General features: G+C 38.1%; 1 protein-coding gene across 1 annotated transcript in view; it reads right to left on the reverse strand.

The window, feature by feature from the left end:
• Positions 1–345: 345 nt before the first annotated feature.
• The window catches only part of CLMN (calmin), a 71024-nt gene continuing 50442 nt past the window's right edge, over positions 346–20927 (reverse strand). Inside the window, exons 6-14 of the mRNA XM_015629699.2 lie at positions 19134–19226; positions 17696–17883; positions 15712–15905; positions 14665–14747; positions 12152–13465; positions 10809–10987; positions 9541–9604; positions 8481–8542; positions 346–6985 (exon numbers count right to left, since the gene is read on the reverse strand). Of these exons, the coding sequence (XP_015485185.1) occupies positions 6832–6985; positions 8481–8542; positions 9541–9604; positions 10809–10987; positions 12152–13465; positions 14665–14747; positions 15712–15905; positions 17696–17883; positions 19134–19226 (2331 nt within the window). The 3' untranslated portion in view covers positions 346–6831. The remainder of the gene's footprint in view (positions 6986–8480; positions 8543–9540; positions 9605–10808; positions 10988–12151; positions 13466–14664; positions 14748–15711; positions 15906–17695; positions 17884–19133; positions 19227–20927) is intronic.

Consider the following 20927-nt stretch of genomic DNA (forward strand, 5'->3'; position numbering starts at 1 on the left):
AGGGGGAAGTACATAGCAAATATAAAATGGTACTGCAGCTACTAATTTACTAATCCCCAAGTCTAAACATGTATATAGAAACAGCCCAGATAAACAAATTGTAAGAACAGTAAATAATTAAACACAATTGTTTTTGTAAGCTTTCCCATGGCTTCCTTTTATGATGCCAATTTCTGTGTATTAATAAATTAGAAATTTTTCCTCTTTATAAAAATTTAAAGTTCATCTCTCCTAAAAAGTGCATTTAGTTTCAGGGCATGAAAATGTGTAAATAGATAAAAATAATATATAATAATAACAATAAATTAAACAATTAGAATCCACAAATACAAGTTCACAGGTAACAGATTAGATACAGGAAGCCTGTCCATTTATTTCAAAATTGGAGATTCTGTAAAATAAATTGGAGCTATTCACTAGTAAATACTATTCTTATTACAGCATAACAGTTTCTAAAAACATTTTGTTTACCAGCTATACAGAAGAATTTAGTTATTTGTCACAAAAATTAGCTTTGATCAACTAGTGCAAACATCCAATACAAGCCCCTGACTGAAAGTGTTCAGAAGAAATGTATTTGAAAGTACATGAAAATGCATTTCCTTCAGTATATCTGGACACCACTCAAATCCTCCCAGCATTTGTTCTCATTTTAAAAAAAATCATAATTCCTCACCACTTTCCAAAGAGAAACATGTATTTTAAATATGACATTCCTTACTTACAAATTACTTATTTAGGACAAAGTCCCTCATTAACTCTTTAGCCGTGTAGCACTTTACGTTTTAAACTAGAGAACTTTAACAAGAAAGGTAAAACAGTTTATTCAGCTTTTTACACAGCAGTATACAATAGCACAAAGTAGTTTGCCTACTAAAATGTTTTGTTCAAGACAAAAGTACAAGTTGAACTTTTTATTACAGTAAAAATATTTATTTGACTTGTGTAACTTATTTGGCATTAAAATGTGACTGCGTTGTTTCTCTCAAGAACTCAGCAGTGTATATGTTGAAAGTTACTTGATTCACATCAGACCAGTCATTTTGAAATAAACAAGAGTGATTTTCTGTTTTAGTTTTAATAATGGCCCTGTACAAACTGGTCCTTGGAGACAGAAAATCTATTCTGTGAATCAAAGAGATTCTATGAAGGCCCAGTGAAAGTAATGGAACTATTTAGAGAATAAGATATTACCTGGCCTTAACACAGCATCAACGACCTGGAACTAGCCTTTCTTGGAATGGTAGGTTTTAGTATTTCTTACTAAGGTAAAATCCTTTTTATTGGTCCTTCTAACATTTTCATGAAAAAAAAAATACTAATCACTCAGGGGTCAATTTTATGTTCCAGAGACACAAACTTAGACATTTCCCCCCACTATGGGGAGAAAATAACATGGGTCTCATCTTCTGGTATCAGCAGTAGCAGCTGCTTGGAAAGGAATTGTCAAAAGTGCCACTGAGGTAAAGGAGGTTTTCCATGTCTTCCATTTAGTGGAGGAAGGAAATACTTTGATGTTCCACAACTTAAGATAACCATGAAATGACTATGGCACTTGAAAAAGTAAGGATTAATTTTTCACTCTTTGTGAGCTCTGGAGCTGTGTGAAGCGATGGACAGAGCAAGCGAGCTACTCCACAGAGAATATGACTTTTCCTTATAATTTAATGTGCATGTATCCCATCCTCCTGCATGAATGGCTTTATGACCTTGGGCTGGTATGGGTGAGGAAAAGCCATACTGTGTATCCTGTTTATATACAAACCTGGAACATGAACAATGCTAAGTTGGGCAGCTGTAAATTAGTGTTATCAGTGGTGTGCCAGGGGAAGTTATTTACTGGAAGAAAACCTGCAGAAATACAAAGGGTTTAGTGTTTATTACCTTCAATCAGATCTGTTACAGATCTGTTAAGCTCAATGGAAACAGCAGGCAACCTATTGCCAGGGTATGAGCTTTCAGCTGTAGCAGTTTGGGAACTTCCATGGCCATACCCAGACTGAAACCTCATCCCTGTTTTCCAGTTATTTGTTCCCTGCTGCTGTTCTCTTAATTGAAGATAGAAGTAGATGTTAACTTCCTCTCCTTAGAGGGTTGCTTCTGCAGAATTTAGGCAAACAAATGCTCTGTGTAAAATGGGGTAACTGCAGTGAGTGGTGTATGGTTGATGTACATTGGATTTGCATGGGCATTGCATAGGCTTCAGCAACTTCCTGGCCTATGTGGTTGATGTTGATTTGAGTGCCCTCAGGGCCAGATCTTGTAGTGTGTGCTTAGCACACAGATGTGTTGCACTGACTTCCACAGAAGTAGAGGAACTGAACACATCACTGGATGCATTCACGTTTGTGCTTGGCAAGAAAGGACTCCCAAGTATTTAAAGCTAGCATAAGTGATAATGCACTATTATAATTATTATTGTGTTAGATGGCTGAATGTGATACCACATACATTTGCCAAATGAATCTCCTAAAGCTCGGATTCTTTGAGGATTAGTGTGGAGAACCTTAAAACCCCCCAATGGTACCCTTGTAAACTCAGTGGAGCACTACTTGAATAGAGAAGTTACAGTCATACTGAACAGGAGTTAACTGAGAGTGTCCAGAAAATGTACGGGACTTAAGTGTGTTTAGATGCCAAATATCAACATGTAGAAATTTCAGCCTCAGGAAGTTTTAATGGAAGAAAGTAGCTCAATCACTCAGTATATTTTTCAACTTTAGCTGGAAGTTTAACATCACAAAATGGCTATGCAGCTTTAAGAATCACACAAATGTATTCAATAATTTTCCCTGCTTTTCAGATCTGCTGTTCATTAAAAGCTCTTCTCCTGTTTGCAGTTTCCAGTTTTCAAATGGATGACACAACCAATGCATAGCTTAATGTTCATTCTCATGAGTCATAATTAATAAATAATCATATCACATACATAGAATTTTACAGGTACTCTTAAAATGGTTTTACAGTTCTATTAAATATATAGTTAAAATAATCACTGCTATATAAAAAAAATCATTTTAAAACAGCTGAACTCTCAAGCTTTGCATAAAATTCTGTAGACACATTCATTACAATCTAGAAACTCAATAAAAATACATTTTAGAGCTCAATCTCTCAAAAATATTCATGGCATTGAAAATTGATTGTCGTTTTTTACTGTAGGCTGTGCTTGCCCTGCCTTTGCACTGATAATTTCCTACAATTTGGCAAAAGCTATATTCTGTTTAGTTTGTAGATTATGTGACTATTTAACTCATTTCCTCAGCTCTAAGTCATCTGCCCCATAAATGTTTAGTGGGGTTCTGTCTTTAATAGTGTATCTTTCCTTGCACTTTCTATAAAATCATGATGAAACACTCTGCAGTTAAGTCTCATGACTACAACAACATTGAACCATCCTATTATAGCTGCCACTCAGTCTTTAATGCTGCTTCTGTGAACACCAAACATCCTTTATCCAGTGATCCTCAGGCACTTCCTGACACATTTCACAATGCTCTGCTACCCACATTTGCTCAAAACCAGCAGGTTTTAGAAAGAGTCTTAACAGATCAGTATCTGTTGTATCTGAATTCAGATGCTAAATCAATATACCAAATGTGGCCACTTCAAGCTTAGCATTTTTCAACCCAGGCAAAAGTTCAGCAAAAACTTCTGGTCAGACCCTACACGTATCTGCTGGAAAATGGGTAGACAATGGATTGTCCACCAGGTTTTAAACCCTCCACTACCACCAGCCAGTCCTCTGGGAAGCAAGTTAAAATAGGCTTTGCCATAATAAATGTTTCATAATCAGGCTTTTAGGCAGTAGCTCAGAATAGAACACAAATGCCAAAACCAAGCAGTGTTTACAGAACACGGCACTTGCATTAAGGAATTGGATCTTGCATTGTGGAAGAAGAGATGCAGGCTCACGAGTCAGTTTAACTAGTGGAAGCTGCTGCTTATGCAGATGTCAGTCTTTACAGTTCCAGGTAAAGGCAAAACTCTTCAAGAGTTCAGTTTTTTTTAAGCACAATTGACACCACCAGTTAAATCACTCTTAGCGCTTCACCCTGGATCTTCTCACCCATGGAATGGCTGGGTAAGGTACACTGCTTCTGTTATAGCACACAAAACAAAACCAAAAACTGAAAGCAATGTAATACCAAATATCATGGAATGGTTTAGTATTTTTTTTTTCATCTATTTTGGATGGAAGAAGCAATTTCTGTCACTCAATGGGATAGGCTGGAGTTTGTACATCGATTGAAACACTGGCTGAGATGACCAATGCAATTGCAGAATGCTGCTTGACATTTGAACTGCTCATTTCAATGAATCAGTCACTATTCATCAGTGGCAGGTAACAAAGAAAACCTTGGGTTTTCTCCTTCTTGGACAAAAATACTGTGTAATGACATTTCTGGCATCAGCACATTCCCATTCATCTTTCCATTCTTTGTGGATGTCAGTTGTTTAGCTAAGACATCCAAAGAGCTCCTCATTCTGATTAATTTTCTTAGGAGGAAGGAAGGAAAGAAGAAGGGAGCATACTTGATTGAACTTTGATAGTTGTAAAGCCCTGTAAAGGGACTCTAATCCAACTCCAAACAGCCTCTGCTGAAGATTAATACACATGGAAGAACCAGAGTAAAGATCCAAAGGCTCAGCAAAAGTTATCATAAACCCAAGAAGCCTATGAAGAGTAGAAGAGAATGAAACGCTGTCAACAGTTTTGCTCCAAACTAGTGTAGTACACTGCTGCTTGCTGCTATTAAATAAATGCTGTACCCCAGCCTGGTATTCCCGGGTTTTCAGGATAAGCATAAAATGTTTCTTGTACTAAGTTTTATTCTTTCAGAGGAAAAAATCGCTAATCTTTCAACTTTCTATTTTAGCCTACTTCCAGAAAGCACCTTCAAAAATTCTTACATGAGTTTTCTTTTGGAAGAAAGTATCGTTGTCTTCCACAAGAAGCACAAACAAGTTCATGTATTAAAAATCAGCTGACTCAAAATCTTGACTGTTTTGATGAACAAGATGAAAGAAATGTATTTTTTTTTTACTTAAGCTGATTTAAACCAAATTAAATTGGGACATTTGTATCTCTTCCTCAATAAGAACAATAGATCTTCTTTCTAGGTTCATGGAGTGAATCCAGCTCTAGTCAACAGTGACAGGACAGAATAGGAAAGATTTCAGCTTTCTTGAAAGCTGTTCAGAATTTTATCTTCAATGTTTAAGATCTGTCATTCCTTACTTCTATTGAAATTCTAACTGCAGGTCAGAATCTAAATCCCAGGGGAACAAAATGCTTATGAAAAAGAATGAAATGTGATGCATGGTTAGGATTACCCCAGCAGATAACATGACTACAGACAGGTTTTAAATACCTACAAATAAATTGCTATATATTTTGATGTATCGTGATTCTATTAGTTCATCTAAGAACGTAGCCAAGGTAGGGATACACCTTATGCTACAACAAAGTATGTAAAACTTATAGCCATGTCATTTAGCTTTCACTCAGTGTAAAATTTTAGGAAGCACATTGCAGTCAACCTTCCGAATTTTCAGGTGGAAGCAGCAATGTGATGTAGTCTCATAAAGCATACCGTGAAACTGAAAATGTGCCAAAGAGAAGTAGTGAATTCACTAAAAGTCACACGGAGAAAAGTTACTGCTATGAAATTGAAGACTTCTCTTTTGTCCTACAAAACATGGATTACACCTTCTCTGGCAAAAATCCTATATCAAATTTCCTAAAGTGATTATTGATGTGGACAAAACTTACAAGAGGCAGAAGCAGCTCAACTGTGCCCATGGATAAGCCACAGGAATCTCTTCAGTTGCACTAGAAAATCAATACTGGTTGTTAGCATTGCTCTGTATTTAGTTTTACATCTGTCATTTCTATCTCAATTGAATTGGACACAAAAGATATTTCTAATTCTTTTACTATGCCCTAGTGTCTTAACAGTAGCCTCAGCAAAGCTGGTTACCTATTATTTTTTGTATCAGCAAAAGACAGAAATCTTTATGCGATTTGTAAATAAAAGCAGCAAAGAAATTGAAGCAGAAGCAGACTCAGAAGCACTGAGGTACTTTTAAAAAACTTCAGTTCCTGGCCTGAGATTTCCCATATAAACTCTCCTAAGAAACAGCTAGGATGTATGTTCTTCATACTTCTCCTTACCCAATTTATTCCTGCAAATCAAACATACCAAAAGGTGCTGGATAAAAATTACTTTGAATCTTAAAAAAAAATTAATCTTCCCTATTCCAATAAACTCTCAACCTGATTAGGATCCTCCACTGGATTTGCTAATGGAACTGTAATCAATTCCTGGTGTGTGTTTCACTGCCTGTAGCTCTGCCCTGCCTCCAACTCTTTCAAATGGAAAATATGAAGAAGCATTTCTAGCCTTGCCCTAGCAGGTGGGCACATCCAGAGGTAAGTCAAAATCATCCCTCTTCCACAGCTATCAGGCCCTATATAAGAAAATGAAGCCAGAAGAATAATTTTTGAAGACTAGAGCTCTGAATTGTTCATATTTCTACTGATAATTATCTGGTTTTATTTAGCATCTTATAAAGCAAGGCACAAATGTACAAAATTGCATCTACTAAATCAGATAGTTTTTATATATATTTACACAATTACCATAATATAAAATGTGCTCTGACACTGCCATAGCACAACAGTAGTGGAATTGAGGACAACCTGATAATAAACACAAATACCAGGTCCTGGATTTCTGTTTGTGCTTCACCTGAAGGAACATATTCATATGCAGATACACAAAGCAATCCAGACACCATCCCTTTATTTTCCACACCTCACCCAGATCAAACTTTGTTGCTAAGAAGCTGTGGAAGGAGTAAAAGGCAGTAGACCAGCACCCAGAAGAAAATGACAAAGTAGAATATCTCTGGCTGCTCAAAAATTGCTATCTCATGAGTTGGTGCTGGAGTCTCGCTTGCTTCCAAGTCCTTTTTCTTCCTGAAAACAGGAGAGAATTCAGTAAGAGGCAAAGAAAAAAAGAGGAAACCTTCTGTGTTAGTAATTACTGTGAAGATCAGAGGTTAGACTAAAAGACAGCAGTTTAATTAATCTTTTCAGTCTGGTCAGTTGGAGGGCCCCAGCTAGACTGGGAGGGGCATACTGGGCATTAGCAGTGTGTTCCTTCCAGAGTCAACATATATAAGAATCAATCTTCTGAAAACTCCAGACAAATTCTCAGGTAGTTTAAGTGCCATTACAGCACAGCCCTCTGATGTAATGAGATTTCCACCTGTCAAAAAGATGCCCTTTGATTTTCAGAACAGTAAACACAGCATTGGGCAACACATCTCACACACAGTTTTGCTTATTCACTGGATCTGACTTCATATACTTTCCCCAAATCATCTACTTTCAGAGCCCCTCATGCTAGGCATTAGAATATTAAACAGAAAAAGCTCAAGACTTCCAACCAAGGAACCAGCTAGCAGTTGGGGGTTTGCAGGACGACTTCAAAATTTCAGCTTTCCAAATTTCCAGCTGTGGTTCATAAGGGCAAAGCCCAATGGATTCTGCCAGCACCACTGAGCTCTCACAAAGACAAGGAAACGTCTTATTTTAATAGGCACAAGATGGTTCAATCATTTTATATTTTTCTAGTACTGTAAGCAAAACACTCCAGTAGACTGTTTTTAATCTACTTTTGGAGAAAAATGGTGTTTTTCTCCTTGGAGCCTCCTACTGGATATATACCCGAGTATTACACAAAATTCACTTAATATCAGCAAATTGTACAACTGATACAACTGTAACAACTATTCATGTATTTTTTTAAACAGAGAGACAGGCCAGTGGATCCTGATAATATTTTGAGTGTTTTCTATGTCTAAATATAACAATCATTTAACCTAGAAGTTCTGAGAGTTACTATTTAATATCAGCTAAGAGGCAAAACCTAAAGCGGTCCTTGTTTCTTGTAGGTGTTTAGACACTAATACCAAAGAGATGCACACTCTGTGTTCATCACCCATCACCCTAAGTCTAAACTAAACACATACAAATTATCAAAACTCATAATGCTCCAAGAGAGGCCAGTCCTCCACTGAAGTAATTGACTTTCTCTGGCACTGATCTCACTAAACATTGTTTTTACAGTCTTCCAAACCTGGAAAGAGTCATTGTTGCCAGAGGGCCTAGCATTTGAAGTTCTCCCACTCTTCTCTCAGCCTGAGATATCCACCACATGGGGAAAATGCTCAGAATCTTCCTTAGAGTGCTGAATCTTTCAGGTCAAGAAAAAGCATTTTAGTCATGGGACAGACTGAACAATAAGGAAATTTTGTATCTTACACCTATGGGAAGCATGGACTCTGAGCCATTACAGAAAACAGTTGCTGCCATTATAATTAATTTCCAGCTCCCTTTGTATCACTGCTAGTAGTACCTAGGAGTTATGGCTCCCTTGCAAAAATCAGTCTGAATAAGAAACACTCACCCGATGATTAATGGATTTTCATCCATATCTGTCATCTTCTGCTCATTTGCACCATAGGTTTCCTTAATAAAAACAGGAACAGATAAAAAAATGAAATTCAGCATCTCACAAAGGTGGTAACTGTGTATTTTATGCAAATTGTTTTCTCAAATAAAATGGAAGTGAGCTTATAAACATATTTCCCATCAGCACATACAGCACTGCAGTCTGGTGCACAAACAGAAAAGCAAAAAAAATTGTGAAATAAGATTTTTTTTGCTTTCAACTGCTTTCATCAGTTGAATAAAACTCCCCTCATTCATATGTATTTCCAGTAACTCTGACAGCATTGCAAAACTAAAGCATCTGTGTGAAACCTCCCTTTCATTGAACACTGGTGGCAGCATTTTTTTAAAAACTCCAAGATGGTCAGAATTTTATTTTTGTGTTGAAAAAAAGCCATATTCCTGTCCTTGCTCAGCATGCCCAGATTGCTGATGCTGTCCCTTCCTTCTGACTTTAAAAATAAATATCCAGATCTCAGTGTGCTCTCAAGAAGCCATTATGAATCACTAGGGACGCAGTTTCACGTTACAACTAAAATTCTTTTAGGGTTAGCTGCTGCTACTGATAATATAATACACTGCTACTGTGAGGAAAAGGGACAGAGCCCAATTTTTTAGAAACAGTGCTCTTCAGGAGACCTCACCCAGCATTTTTGCAGGGTTGGGATCAGGGCACCAACATCACACAGATAATGCAAAAACTAAAAGAAACCGGGACAGCAAACAAAGGCAGCTTCAAACAAGCAAAATGTTGCAGCTATACAGCTATGATGAAGATTTAAATCTACAATAGATATAACTGCAGTATTAGGTACTCCTTTGTGAATTTGTTCAAGGTTCAGTGAAGTTTGGTATGTATTTAGGACTTCAGTAAAACTTTGCAACTATGCCCGGTTTTAGCACTAGAATTATTAGAAGTCACAAGACTCATACTGTCACGGGCCTTTTTACAGTGTGTGAACTTCTGGAGTTTAAGAGAACCAAAGAAACAGCAATAAATAAATGTTCACACTTACCTCCTCAGAAGCATTACGAGAAAACCTTTTCCGGAGATGAACGTTGGCATCATTGTCACTGCTTCTGTATGTAAAAGCAAAGTTTTTAAATTCATAAAGTTAAGTTAAAAAGAGACACTGAAAATGGATGTGATAGGTTTAAGTTACACCAAACCACAAATATGCATTGTTGCATGTATTAGAATATGGACTGGAATTTATCAGTAACATGATAAAAATGGTTTTGGGAAAGTCTTACCAACAATAAAAAAGTCATATTCTCAAAAAGGAATATTTTATGAAAAATTGTATCTGAGAGCATTCTTGCACCTTTGGTATCACTGACAATTAGGTGAGAGAATACCCAAGTTTTATGGCCACTGATATTAAAAAAGATTGGACTAACAGGAAACAGAAAGCTTGGAGGGGACAACAGGTTTTTCTAAGCAAATTTTCAAATTCATTAGGGTGGTCCAGTGATAAGCATCAACAAGTGTTCATGTCCTGCTCAAATAGATTACCTAAGAACAAATTAGAACGTAAGAAAAACCAGAAGTAAATGGATCAAAATTAGCTGAGTGTTTCTGTACTGGGCCTGGCTGGGCTGCAGTTAAATTTCCCTAGAGTAGTGGGCTGGGGATGGGCAAGAGGCTTGGAGGGGACACAGGCAGGAGAGCTGACCCAAACTGACCAAAGGGCAGTGACACACACACACTTGTTCTTATGTCTGTCTTTTGAAGCAACCACTACACTCTGCTTCCCACAAAGTGGCTAGACACTGCTGTGCTGATGGAAAGTAGAGAATAAATAAATATTTTTTTGGTCTTCTGCTAATTTGCTTCTGCACATGGCCTTTGCCTTTCCATTAAAATGCCTTTACCTCAACCCATGAGTTCTTCATCTTATTTTCTCTCCAACACCTCATTTACTTGTTCATAACTAGAAAAAACATCCAAAAAGTATCTACTAAAATCAATCAGTGTCATGCTTCCACATAGTGTCACAATGCACATGGACTATTTCATCTACATTATAAAATACTCCCTCTGTTAGAAAAGCAATTACAACACCTCCACATTCAAAATGCACTGGGCTTCCACTTGGGTTTTGTGTGGCAAAGTTTGTAGCACAGTCAAGTCCCACTGAATCACCCAACATGTTCAAGAGAAACACAGGAAGAAGCCAATGAATCCAAATACTTCTTCCTAAAACAAGACTACAACAAACATCCAATGGACAGAGCAATTTCAAAAGACCAGTTTAGGTGTCTGTAAGACAATGTGAAATACCTGGTAAATTCCTGGAATTCAGCATTTTCTTCCAGGTCATCTTGTGATAGAGTAGTAGTGGCAACTTCTGAGATCTGCAAATCATCTTCGATCATATTTTGCTCTTCCTCCTCCCTATTATTATTTTCTTCTGGTGTCTTTATGGCTAATGGTAAATCCTCTAAATGTTCTGCTATGGCCTGTTGAAATTAAGAAATGTTTTGCTTTAGACAACAAGATGATTCCCCACTCTTCCAAATTCTTAGTGGTGCAGCCTACTCAGACACTCAACTCCAGACAAAATGAGACTGAAAGTCTCACTAAAGAGAATAAAAAAGCAATCAATTTCTTGAAAATCTTTTGGGAAACACAGAATCATCAGTTCAACATATATACACACATACATACACACACATACATACACACACACATACATACAGTTGGAAAATCCAGTCTTTCTAAGAAGTCATGACATGACGTGGCTCTTTGAAGCAATCCAGTAGACTTTTTAAAATCTACCCCCAGTTAGTCCTTCAAGTTAACACAAACTGACTTCATTACTGCAGTTAGAGTCAGCACCAAAACACATTCAAGCAAAGTGTCTAAGTAACATATAGAGCAGCATTAAATGGACAATTATTCCTTAAAAATGCTGTCAAAAATTACTGGGCTGGAAAAAATGTAAGGCACTTCAAAACTAATGTCTGCAAGAGGAGATGCAGGAGCAAACTGCCTAAACCAAATACGTACAAAGTACCCAGCTCTTTCTCCTCCGCCAGTGCAGACAAGCCTTCATCTTACCCATGTAATGTATCCTACTCAAATTGTTTCTCTAAGTTTTTGTAGGCAAACTTACTTGGATTGAGACAAAAATTATCATTGCCTGTATCCTTTCTATTTCTTTAAAAGCAATAATAATTTCTGTCCATCTCATTACAGATTATTAAAAATACCCTCTCTAGTAATCTGTTATGCCTACGGATTATACAGAAACCTCTAACCTCTATTTTAAAACATAATAAAAATTCACACTTTTGATGTATTTTTATATAATCTTTTATGCTTAGGGATTACAGAAGCCTCAAATTATTTTAAAACATAATATAAATTCACATTCTTGCAGTGCTCTTAGTATTAGGATTTATTCTCTCTTTAAACGTCAGATCTTCCCAGGTATCTGCAATCCCATTCATTCCAGTAGGGGGCTGTGGCAAACAGTGTAATGCAACAGGAAGCCAGCTACATTGTGAGTACTTCTCCCAAACGTTGCAAAATGAAAGCATCTGGGATATGAAAAAAACGCTGGGATCTGATGTTAAGCCCACAAATATACACGAAGAAATGCTAGTAATAAAATAAAATACCTCGGGATGTTGTGGAATAGTGGAATCTTCATCGTTGGTGGCCTTATTGCCATTCTCTTCTATTTCTAACTCTTCTACTAGTAATGGCACTTCTCTTTCATCTGACGAATTCACGTGACTGCTTGTTTTTCTAGTTTCCTCCTCGCTGTTTTCAGTATCTGTTTCTGATGGAGGGGTACCTAGCTTATTCTCCAAGTCTGGCTCTGGAGCATCCTCCTTGTGGTCCTGTTCTGGTAAGTTCTTGTCAGGTAAAACATCTGTTACTGTTTCAGAAGAAGCTTTTTCATTTTCTGTATCGTAACCTTCGATACAAGGCTCGAGGTAAGCGTTCAGAACTGCTGATATGGGAACATTATAATGTGGATAATAAAAGAGATCATGGGGTATCACGGATACTTTCGAAGAACTGGGTAGCACTTCAGCTGCAGACTCAACTTCATCACAGCTGTCCAGGTCCTCTGGAGTTTTAGGTACATCTGAGAGAGAGTCATCAGATGTTTCATGCTGTGTAGATAGTTCTTGGCTTTCGAGATTAGAACCATTTGGTGAACAAGGGTTAGTTTCTATTGTCTCAAGGCCAGGTGATTCCTTTGTATGTTCATCTTGTGGAAGTGTCTGTATTTCCTCATTTAGAAGGTGGAGAACGTACTTCTGCGTATCTTCTTGTTTTGATGTATCTTCTGGTAAAAGAATTGAAGACTGGGGTTTGCTGTCTTCAACTTTATTAATAGAATCATCTGTAAGTATGCCTGAAGTCCAGGATAATGGACTCAAAGAAGAAGTATTGGCTGAAAGGCTCTTGGTTTCATTATCATATTCAGTAGGGGTTTCCTTAGTTAATTCTTCGGAGTATTCTTCAAAAGAGTCAACAGAATTTTTCTGATTTGTCAGAACAGCTGGAGAAAGGTCATCATTCTGTTTCAGTGGATCATCAGAGATGCTCCCTTCACCTGGCGTGAATTTGTCATTTAGAACCTCCCAAGAGGAACTGGATTCAAAACTGACAGGTCCTGTAATTTTCAGTGAGGTAGGCCTTTGAGGCTCCTCTTCAGACATCCCCTGTAAATCGCCTAGCACTTGATTTAGTTTCCCATTACAATTTTCAGAAGTGGTTTCTGATGGGATTCTCTCAGGGATATCGTGAATATGGACCTTTGGAGGAGCCGGATGACTCCTCTCATGATTAACAGTATACATGTTTTCTTCACTTTCACTTAAAATTAAGATTTTGCCTTCCTCTTCTGACGGCGTGTCTTTGATGTGGACATATGTGGACTCAATTGGAAGCTCCTTGTCAGGATCTGTAAAGTCTTCCTGTAAGCGATGGACATTAGAAGACTTTAGAAGACAAATCCTAGCTCAGATACCATTTTACATTTCCCAAACACAATGGAAGGAATAAATACCTAGTCTTTCAGTCCACAGGCAATTAATGACTCACTTATTTTGAAAGTAGAAAAACTAATTTGGCAAGTCAAGTGCCTTGAACAAAGCTCAACGTCAAGAAGGCATTTGTACAGGAAGATCAGAATGCAGACAAGCCTAGTCCTCAACTGTTAATGGATTTATCTCTCCCTGCTGCACCTGTGGAGACAACTGACTTGGCTTTTTGACACAATCCAAATCCTGGGAATAACATAAATCTAACAAATCAAATAAATTCATTGTGAAATATATTGATACACCAGATTATTTCTTTCCAACAGACTCTATTAAAAGAAAGTTAGTTTTTAACTGTCCATTAAAATGCCAACAAGCCTTAATGTCATCCAATCTTATTGCTCATCTAATCTAATAATTATATAGATTAATAACAATATAAAATAATAATTAATAATAATCAACAATAATATATTATAATAATTTTAATTCCTATTACTTTCATAATGCCCACCAATTTTAACAACTACAAAATATATCCCAACTGTAGCCTTCAGTCAAGAAATGAGAGAAAATGCCTGTTTCTCCAAAGGGCCTTTGTTAATTCTTGACTATCAGTCCTTGCTTAATCCTCAATTCTTTATTTGTGCATTGAAGTCCTGGTCATTTAAACTGCAGTTTATTTCACGCTTATAATGAGTGCTTTTTACTGTTGCATTGACAAGATTCTTGTGTCTCATACCTGCTAAATATAGACTGATCACGGCCCTCAAACTTGAGAAGATAGAAGTAAAAATTAAATTCAAAGTCCAATGAATCATTATAGATAAAGGAATAAAATTCCACTTTATTTAAAACCAATATAGCAAAGCCGTAGAGTCCTAGGAAACCAATTCTAACCTCTGAAAGTTACAATTGGATGTAAATGTATAAAAGTACAATTCTACCTAAAGCATTTTAGTAATCACTAATGAAAGCCCTTTTCACTGGATTTAACAAAAATGTCAAAAATTAAATCCAGGTTTGTTGTTTATTTTAAATAGCTTAGAAAGAAACCTAGAAAATAAATCTGACTTTATTACGTACACCAAGGCAAATTAAAAAAATGACATGACATAGGAGTAAACACATACCCCTTCCAGCTCTGGGAAGTGCTCCAGAAATTGTGCCACATATGTCACAATTGACTGCTCATCGGGTGACTCCACCATGATATCTGTGGAGACAGACGCGAGGGGCTTGAGCACACACAGCTTCGAAACGCTCTTGCAGAGAACAGATTGTCAGACATTTATCCTGCCATTATGGTCACAGAAATAACAGCTACAAACGCTTCTCTTTTTTCTGACAGATAAGAGAGATGCTCTTCACTGCTGATGGTGCTTGTCAGAGTTCTCAACGTTCTATTCACGTTCATTTTTTCCTATTTCCAAACACACACTGAACCCCGATCAGGGTTCCCTTTTCATTCACTTTCATTCTGCCATTTATGCTGTTGTCACTAGACAGATGACTGTTGTTGAGTGACAATACAGAGGTTTATTTTTAGCAGGATGGCCCAGTCTTCTAACAGGTGATTGAAGTGCAATTGTGCTTTCAATCATGACACCAAGGCCTAGCACAGGTCTAGTAGAGTTCAGTAAAAAGAACAAGAAATCCATTTATACATATTTTATATACACATACACACTTAGGTTTACATGAATAAATACTTGTGTGTGTATATATGCACTGTAAAAAGAAAAATGAGAGATGCAGATGCATTTGAATGGGTAGCTCTCCATTTGTCTGGTATGGCAGCCTTGCACAGTTCATCCTGGAGTGACATTTAGTCTCTGCAGCCTAGGTGTTACAGAACGGTACTAATGCACTGAGACACCCCTCAGCACAACAATTAATGCCCTCTAAGACTGCAGATGTCACAAAGCATCTAAGCATGAACCAGGACCAGTGTACCTAGATAAAACCACTGTAAGATCTTTGATCTCAAGGACCTTACAAATATGACTGGAAGCATACAATTACAAGCCACTAAACATTTTTATTTTTCTTATCAAAAATCTCAGCACACTGATCCCATCAGCAGCCTAATCACTGGGAGGTTTTTGCTTTGTATCACAATGCAATATTAATGAATTCATTGTAGTCTGAGCATTACCCAACAAAGCTGATGTGTTTACCTTCTGGTTCGAGGAGCCGAGGGACACCCAGTTTGTTCTGTGCTATGCTGAAAGCATCCTCCAGGTTTTCTCGTGCTGATTTCTCCAGTGCATGCTTCATGTCTACCAAAGTACAATCTATGGCTTTTATGACAGCTAAGAAAGCAAGGCCACTCCTCCAACTACTTGTAAAGTCCTGGACTGCAACGCCATACCTAAATAGAATTACATACATTTTACATGGCTGGTTTGTTACACAATCCAAAGTAAAGGCATCATCATTTTCAGACTCCTGAAAGTTAAAACGTAAGGTTGCTGAGTAGCACTTGTCACATTTGTGATATTTTTGGATTTCAAAATCTAGAAATACATTCAGAAAACACATGGGTTCACAAACTGAATTGGTGTGGCTAACAGCTGACACCAACCTGCTTGTAGGAAGTAAAAACAAAGCCCTTAAGAATACAGTAACCACGTTTAACATTCACAAAACCAAATGTCTCTGTGATTCCTGTTTCTTTTGCTCTCCAGCATTTTAATGCCATAGCTTGGGAAAACTTCCAAGATTTAAATATTTAAACACATAAGCATAAATTATTCACATTCCTGTGTACTTGGCCTTCTATAGCAGAAAATATGCCAAATGCAAATGGTGTCAGCATATGCATAAACCACAAGTGTGTTAGATGCCCAAAGCTTTGGATGAAAAACAGCCATTAAACTTGCAATAGAATACAGCCCCAGAATAGAAAATTCTGCACAGATCATGGGATAGTAGGATTACAGTGATGCTATTATGTTTTAAATACAACTGCAAAAACAATTATCTCTTACTAGATCTTTTCAATTTGCAGTCTTTGACTGGGCTGAAAAGTCTGTGGTCTTTACTTCTCAGATCCTCACTTTCTTTATACCACCTATCAATGATGACATCAGCATTATTTTGGACTAAAACTGTACTTCCTCTATGATCTGCACTGGTAGCAGTGAACTGCACATCTCAATGGGACAAGTTTATCTGCTTAACAAGCACCCTTAGCTTCACCGGAGATAACCAAGGGATGATGCTGTCATAGGACCAAGGATTGGAAATGTAATGTAAAAATATAAATTTTTAATGCAAAAATGTAATTTTTTGTCTTCAACAGTCAACACAGAAAATTTGTGTTCAAAGGCAAGATATAAATCAAGAGACAAAAATGTCAAATATTCAGCTAACTAACCTGTATAAGTAACTTTGACACATTTCCTCTTTAAAACTCTCTGCCAGTCACTACTTCAAATAACAATACATGTAAAATACACTCCAAGAATTTGCATGTGCATGAGACATCTTACATTTTTTTAACTTGACAGTAACTCTAGGATAAAGCATTACTAGACAAAATGCTTTGGTGAAAGAAACACTTTTTTATTGAAGAGGAGAGAGATGTCGTGTGCAGTGGAAATGCACTCAAATGTTACATGTTCAAGAAAAGTGATTAAAGTTTCACCTCCTTCCCCTCTTTAATTCTGAGGAAGGAGGGACTCTAGTAGGGGCTCTGTCCTTCAAGGCACTCTGCAGTGCACAGAGAAACTTCCTCTGGGCTGCTGCTTAATTTAAAAAGCTGCTGATAAAGTCTTTCAGTAGATTTATGTTTCCAGTTCATCCCCTGGTTATACCTAACCTTCAATCAGCAAAAGATGTCAAACAGACTGCATGAAAAGCCGGGGTCTGGGGAGTAGAGAATGATCCTGTTTTAAACAGCACCAAGCAGGTTAGTGCAAGTTAACATTTAACACCCAAACCATGGAGCCAGCAGCAGCCTTCAAGGTCAGATGGCTGCTGTAAACACATGGCCAAAGTGAAACACCCCCCTGCAGAGACCCTCTGCTGCTAAACTTCAAAAGCAGAAGAAGCCACAGCACATGGTAACACACCCATGGGGCAGGACAGAGAAAAGAGACTCAGCTTCAAAGGGGCAGGTGGCAAGACACTGTTTTGTTCAAGGGTTTGTTAGCTTACTTTCTGGTTTTCCTCTGAACCCAGATTAGAAGGGCCCTGATGGCTTTCCGCTGATCCTTCACTGTAATGAACATGTTTCTCTCCACGCTGGGAGTGCCAGGGGATGTGTCTGATTCTGGACCACTGGGCCCAGAGGACAGGCTGGAGGAGGAGGAGTTCCTGTTGAGGTTGCCTGTAAGCTCCTTAATCTGTAATAAAAGGTGAAATACACAGTGTTCTGCTTTATCACTGGCTGCATCGTGTCCTTGTTTTCATGCAAACTTTAAAGAGATCAGTGCCATAACTGAATTTTAAGTGATAATTATAAACCTGTTCATTTTATCTCTCAGCTTGTATTTTACAAGCATGACAGCCAGCAGCAGCCCAGGCAACAGAAAGGGCAAGCTACCAGTTCAGGCCGAACTGCGCAAATTAAATAAAAAGCAGAGAAACATGTCTTTGAAAGAAGTTAGTTTAACTGAAATTGTTCTCTTCACAGAGAGTGAAATATTTTCCATCAAGAAATGGTGACCTGATCTACTGCTTTACTCCTTTCCTTGGTCAGCACTGACATCTTGAGACTCTGATATTTTTGGGTCCCCTGTGCCCTCTGCTGCCATGGTGACAGGTTCTGGTCACACTGTCTTTGCTTGTGAGTCTGCCTGGCCAAACTGGTTCTGTGCAGCATTGTTCAGCCTGAGGAGCTCAGCCACGGAGAGAAGCCCCAGTGCAACATTGAGTTAATTTTTTTAACCTTTTAGCCATTTTTAAAATCAGATGAAGAGAATGAAAGGGCCTCCCAGTCTTATGAGAGTTGCAGAACCCTCCCTCCATCTCTCTCTGTCCATTAGAATTTGGGATTGTCTAGAAGGTAATTTTCTAACTATGTGTAGGTTAGGGAGCAGTTTTAATCTAAGCCTGGGGATAAATAAATTTTCAGGCTCAAATACATGCTATCAGTTCCAGGTCCTTTGAGATCTTTCATATGACCATGTGTGTATCAGTTGCAAATTTTTGCTGTGTTGAGTAAGTCTCCAGAGAACAGTGATTCTAAATAGAATTTCCCACCACATTGGACCAAATCCAATAAAGGTTATTGAAAATAAACTGTGATCTGGAACCATACCCAGGACATTGGTTCAGATCCAGGGAATCTGGAACAGAACCCTGAGAAGGCACAAGAAAGAAGGGAAAGTAGTAATCTGAAGCTCTAATTCAGGTCCAAACTAAATGAGGGCTTAAATTATCTCAAATTTACATCAAAATAGGTCCAGTGAAGTAAAATGAAAGCAGCTGCAAGTATAAAATTAGTGTATATTAGGAGGGAAAAAGCTCAGGTTTAGCATGATTAATTATGTTCTTCAGGATTAAAAATCAATTTAAAAATCATTATTCAGCTGGAATAGATGGATACCATGAAGACTGATTACTTATGGTTAAAGTATTCAAATTCTATTACCTGAAAAAACAAGATTATATTCCATATTAGTCCAAGTACCAGAGAGGAATTTCCATCTGCTATTTCTGCTGCATCAATGCTAACAAGCTTTACCTGTGGAAGAGATCATAAATTCAGAGCCAAATTCAAAGCAGCAAGGTATATGCAAAAAATGTACTGAGACTACTGGATATGTCCATACCACTGCTTCCACTGACACACCAGCAAAAAAGCAATACTGCAATCTTGTATTAATGAAAATTTGCCCTGATCACAATCACCCTTCTTCTGGAATTGCTGGAAACCCAGCATAGTCTGCAGAATAGAAGTGAAGTCAGCTCTGCATTTTTGGGACTACAAATGCATTTCCTCCATACAAAAATGGAAGAAGATGGGGCCCCCTCCAGTGGACCCCACTCATAAAAAGTAGAGAATCATTTCTCATACAAAAATCTAAAATCCTAGTAAGATCTGCTTACTTCTTTTTTTCTAAGCATCTCCTTTCTCCTTCCTTATCCCACCTTACACAGCTTGTCACAGAGTTCTGATTAAATCAGTTAGCAACGGATAGGGTTGCCTAGTCCAAGCAAACTCTAGACTTTCCCACACTGAGGTTTTTTCCAGCTGATAACACCAGGATGTTATTCTCTTAGACAACACAGACTTGGTTTTGGCAAAGGTCACAGAGGAGGCAGGAAACAAGGAAGCTGTCAGTGCTGCACATGGCACCCAGGCTGAGTTAAAGCCCAGCAGCCCATTGATCACTGAGAAGTCCCGGACACGCTGAATCACTCAGCTGGGCTCTACCCTGCTGCCCCAGTTCCACGGGACTGGACACTGTTGGGTCCCACCCACTGTGGTTTAATATCTAACCCTGAAGCTCTTGCCAGCCAAGGCATTTTGCCAACACTTTCATCACCACCCTTCACTAACTGGTTTGGTTAAGCTGAAAAAAGGAAAGCAAAAAAACTTTTTATCTAGTGGTTTGCACAACATTTACAGTCTTAGCAAAAAGACACCTATAGTTGTCATATTTCAAGGATCAGATTTCTTGCTAGCTCCAAGGTATTTGGCATAGGAAAATCTTTAAGACTTTGTACATTTGAATAGCAGTTTCTCCAAAATGCAAGTTGCATTTATCATTACACTACTTAGTTTGAGCTCTGTCCTCTTATGTTTGTCACCCAACCCAGCAGAGATACTCAGCTAGAAAGATATTGACTTACTCTTAAGGGAACAAGAAATCCATAGGAAAGTAATTTTTAGCAGTACTGATTAAAAATCCACCTGCATTCAAGGCTCCTCATTCCTGGCCTTGCTGATTGAGGACCTAGTGAGGTCCTGGAAACCAGATATGCTTCAGCTGCAGCTCTGCCAAGTACTGGTACCAACAGAAATACTCTCATCTGCCAGTGGGCCTTAGCTGGATTTGGGTAAAAAGCATCTACTGGGAAACTGTTAAGAAATATGTGAATATGTAAAATATTTCTTAGCAGTTCTACAGCAGGACATGTAGACGTACACATTTAGGGCCAGATCAGCCCTATGATGGAGTTCCCATAGGGAGACTGGAACACCTGGAAGTTGCTGGACAACTTCTTGACCTTTCACATCCTCTCCTGGGGAAAAAGGCAAAGGATGTTAAACCCCCCACACCTACAAAGTTGTAAGAGATGTGCTAAGACCTCACATCATGCCCATTCCTGAACTGGGTCTGCAGCAACTCTCCTGCGTGACAAGCACTGCTGCTGGAGCAGGAGCCAAGCTCAGTGCAGGGAAGCAGCAAAATGACACCAGTTGCTGTTGGAGCATCCC

Source organism: Parus major, chromosome 5, assembly GCF_001522545.3.
Source record: "Parus major isolate Abel chromosome 5, Parus_major1.1, whole genome shotgun sequence".
Classification (NCBI taxonomy): Eukaryota; Metazoa; Chordata; class Aves; order Passeriformes; family Paridae; genus Parus; species Parus major.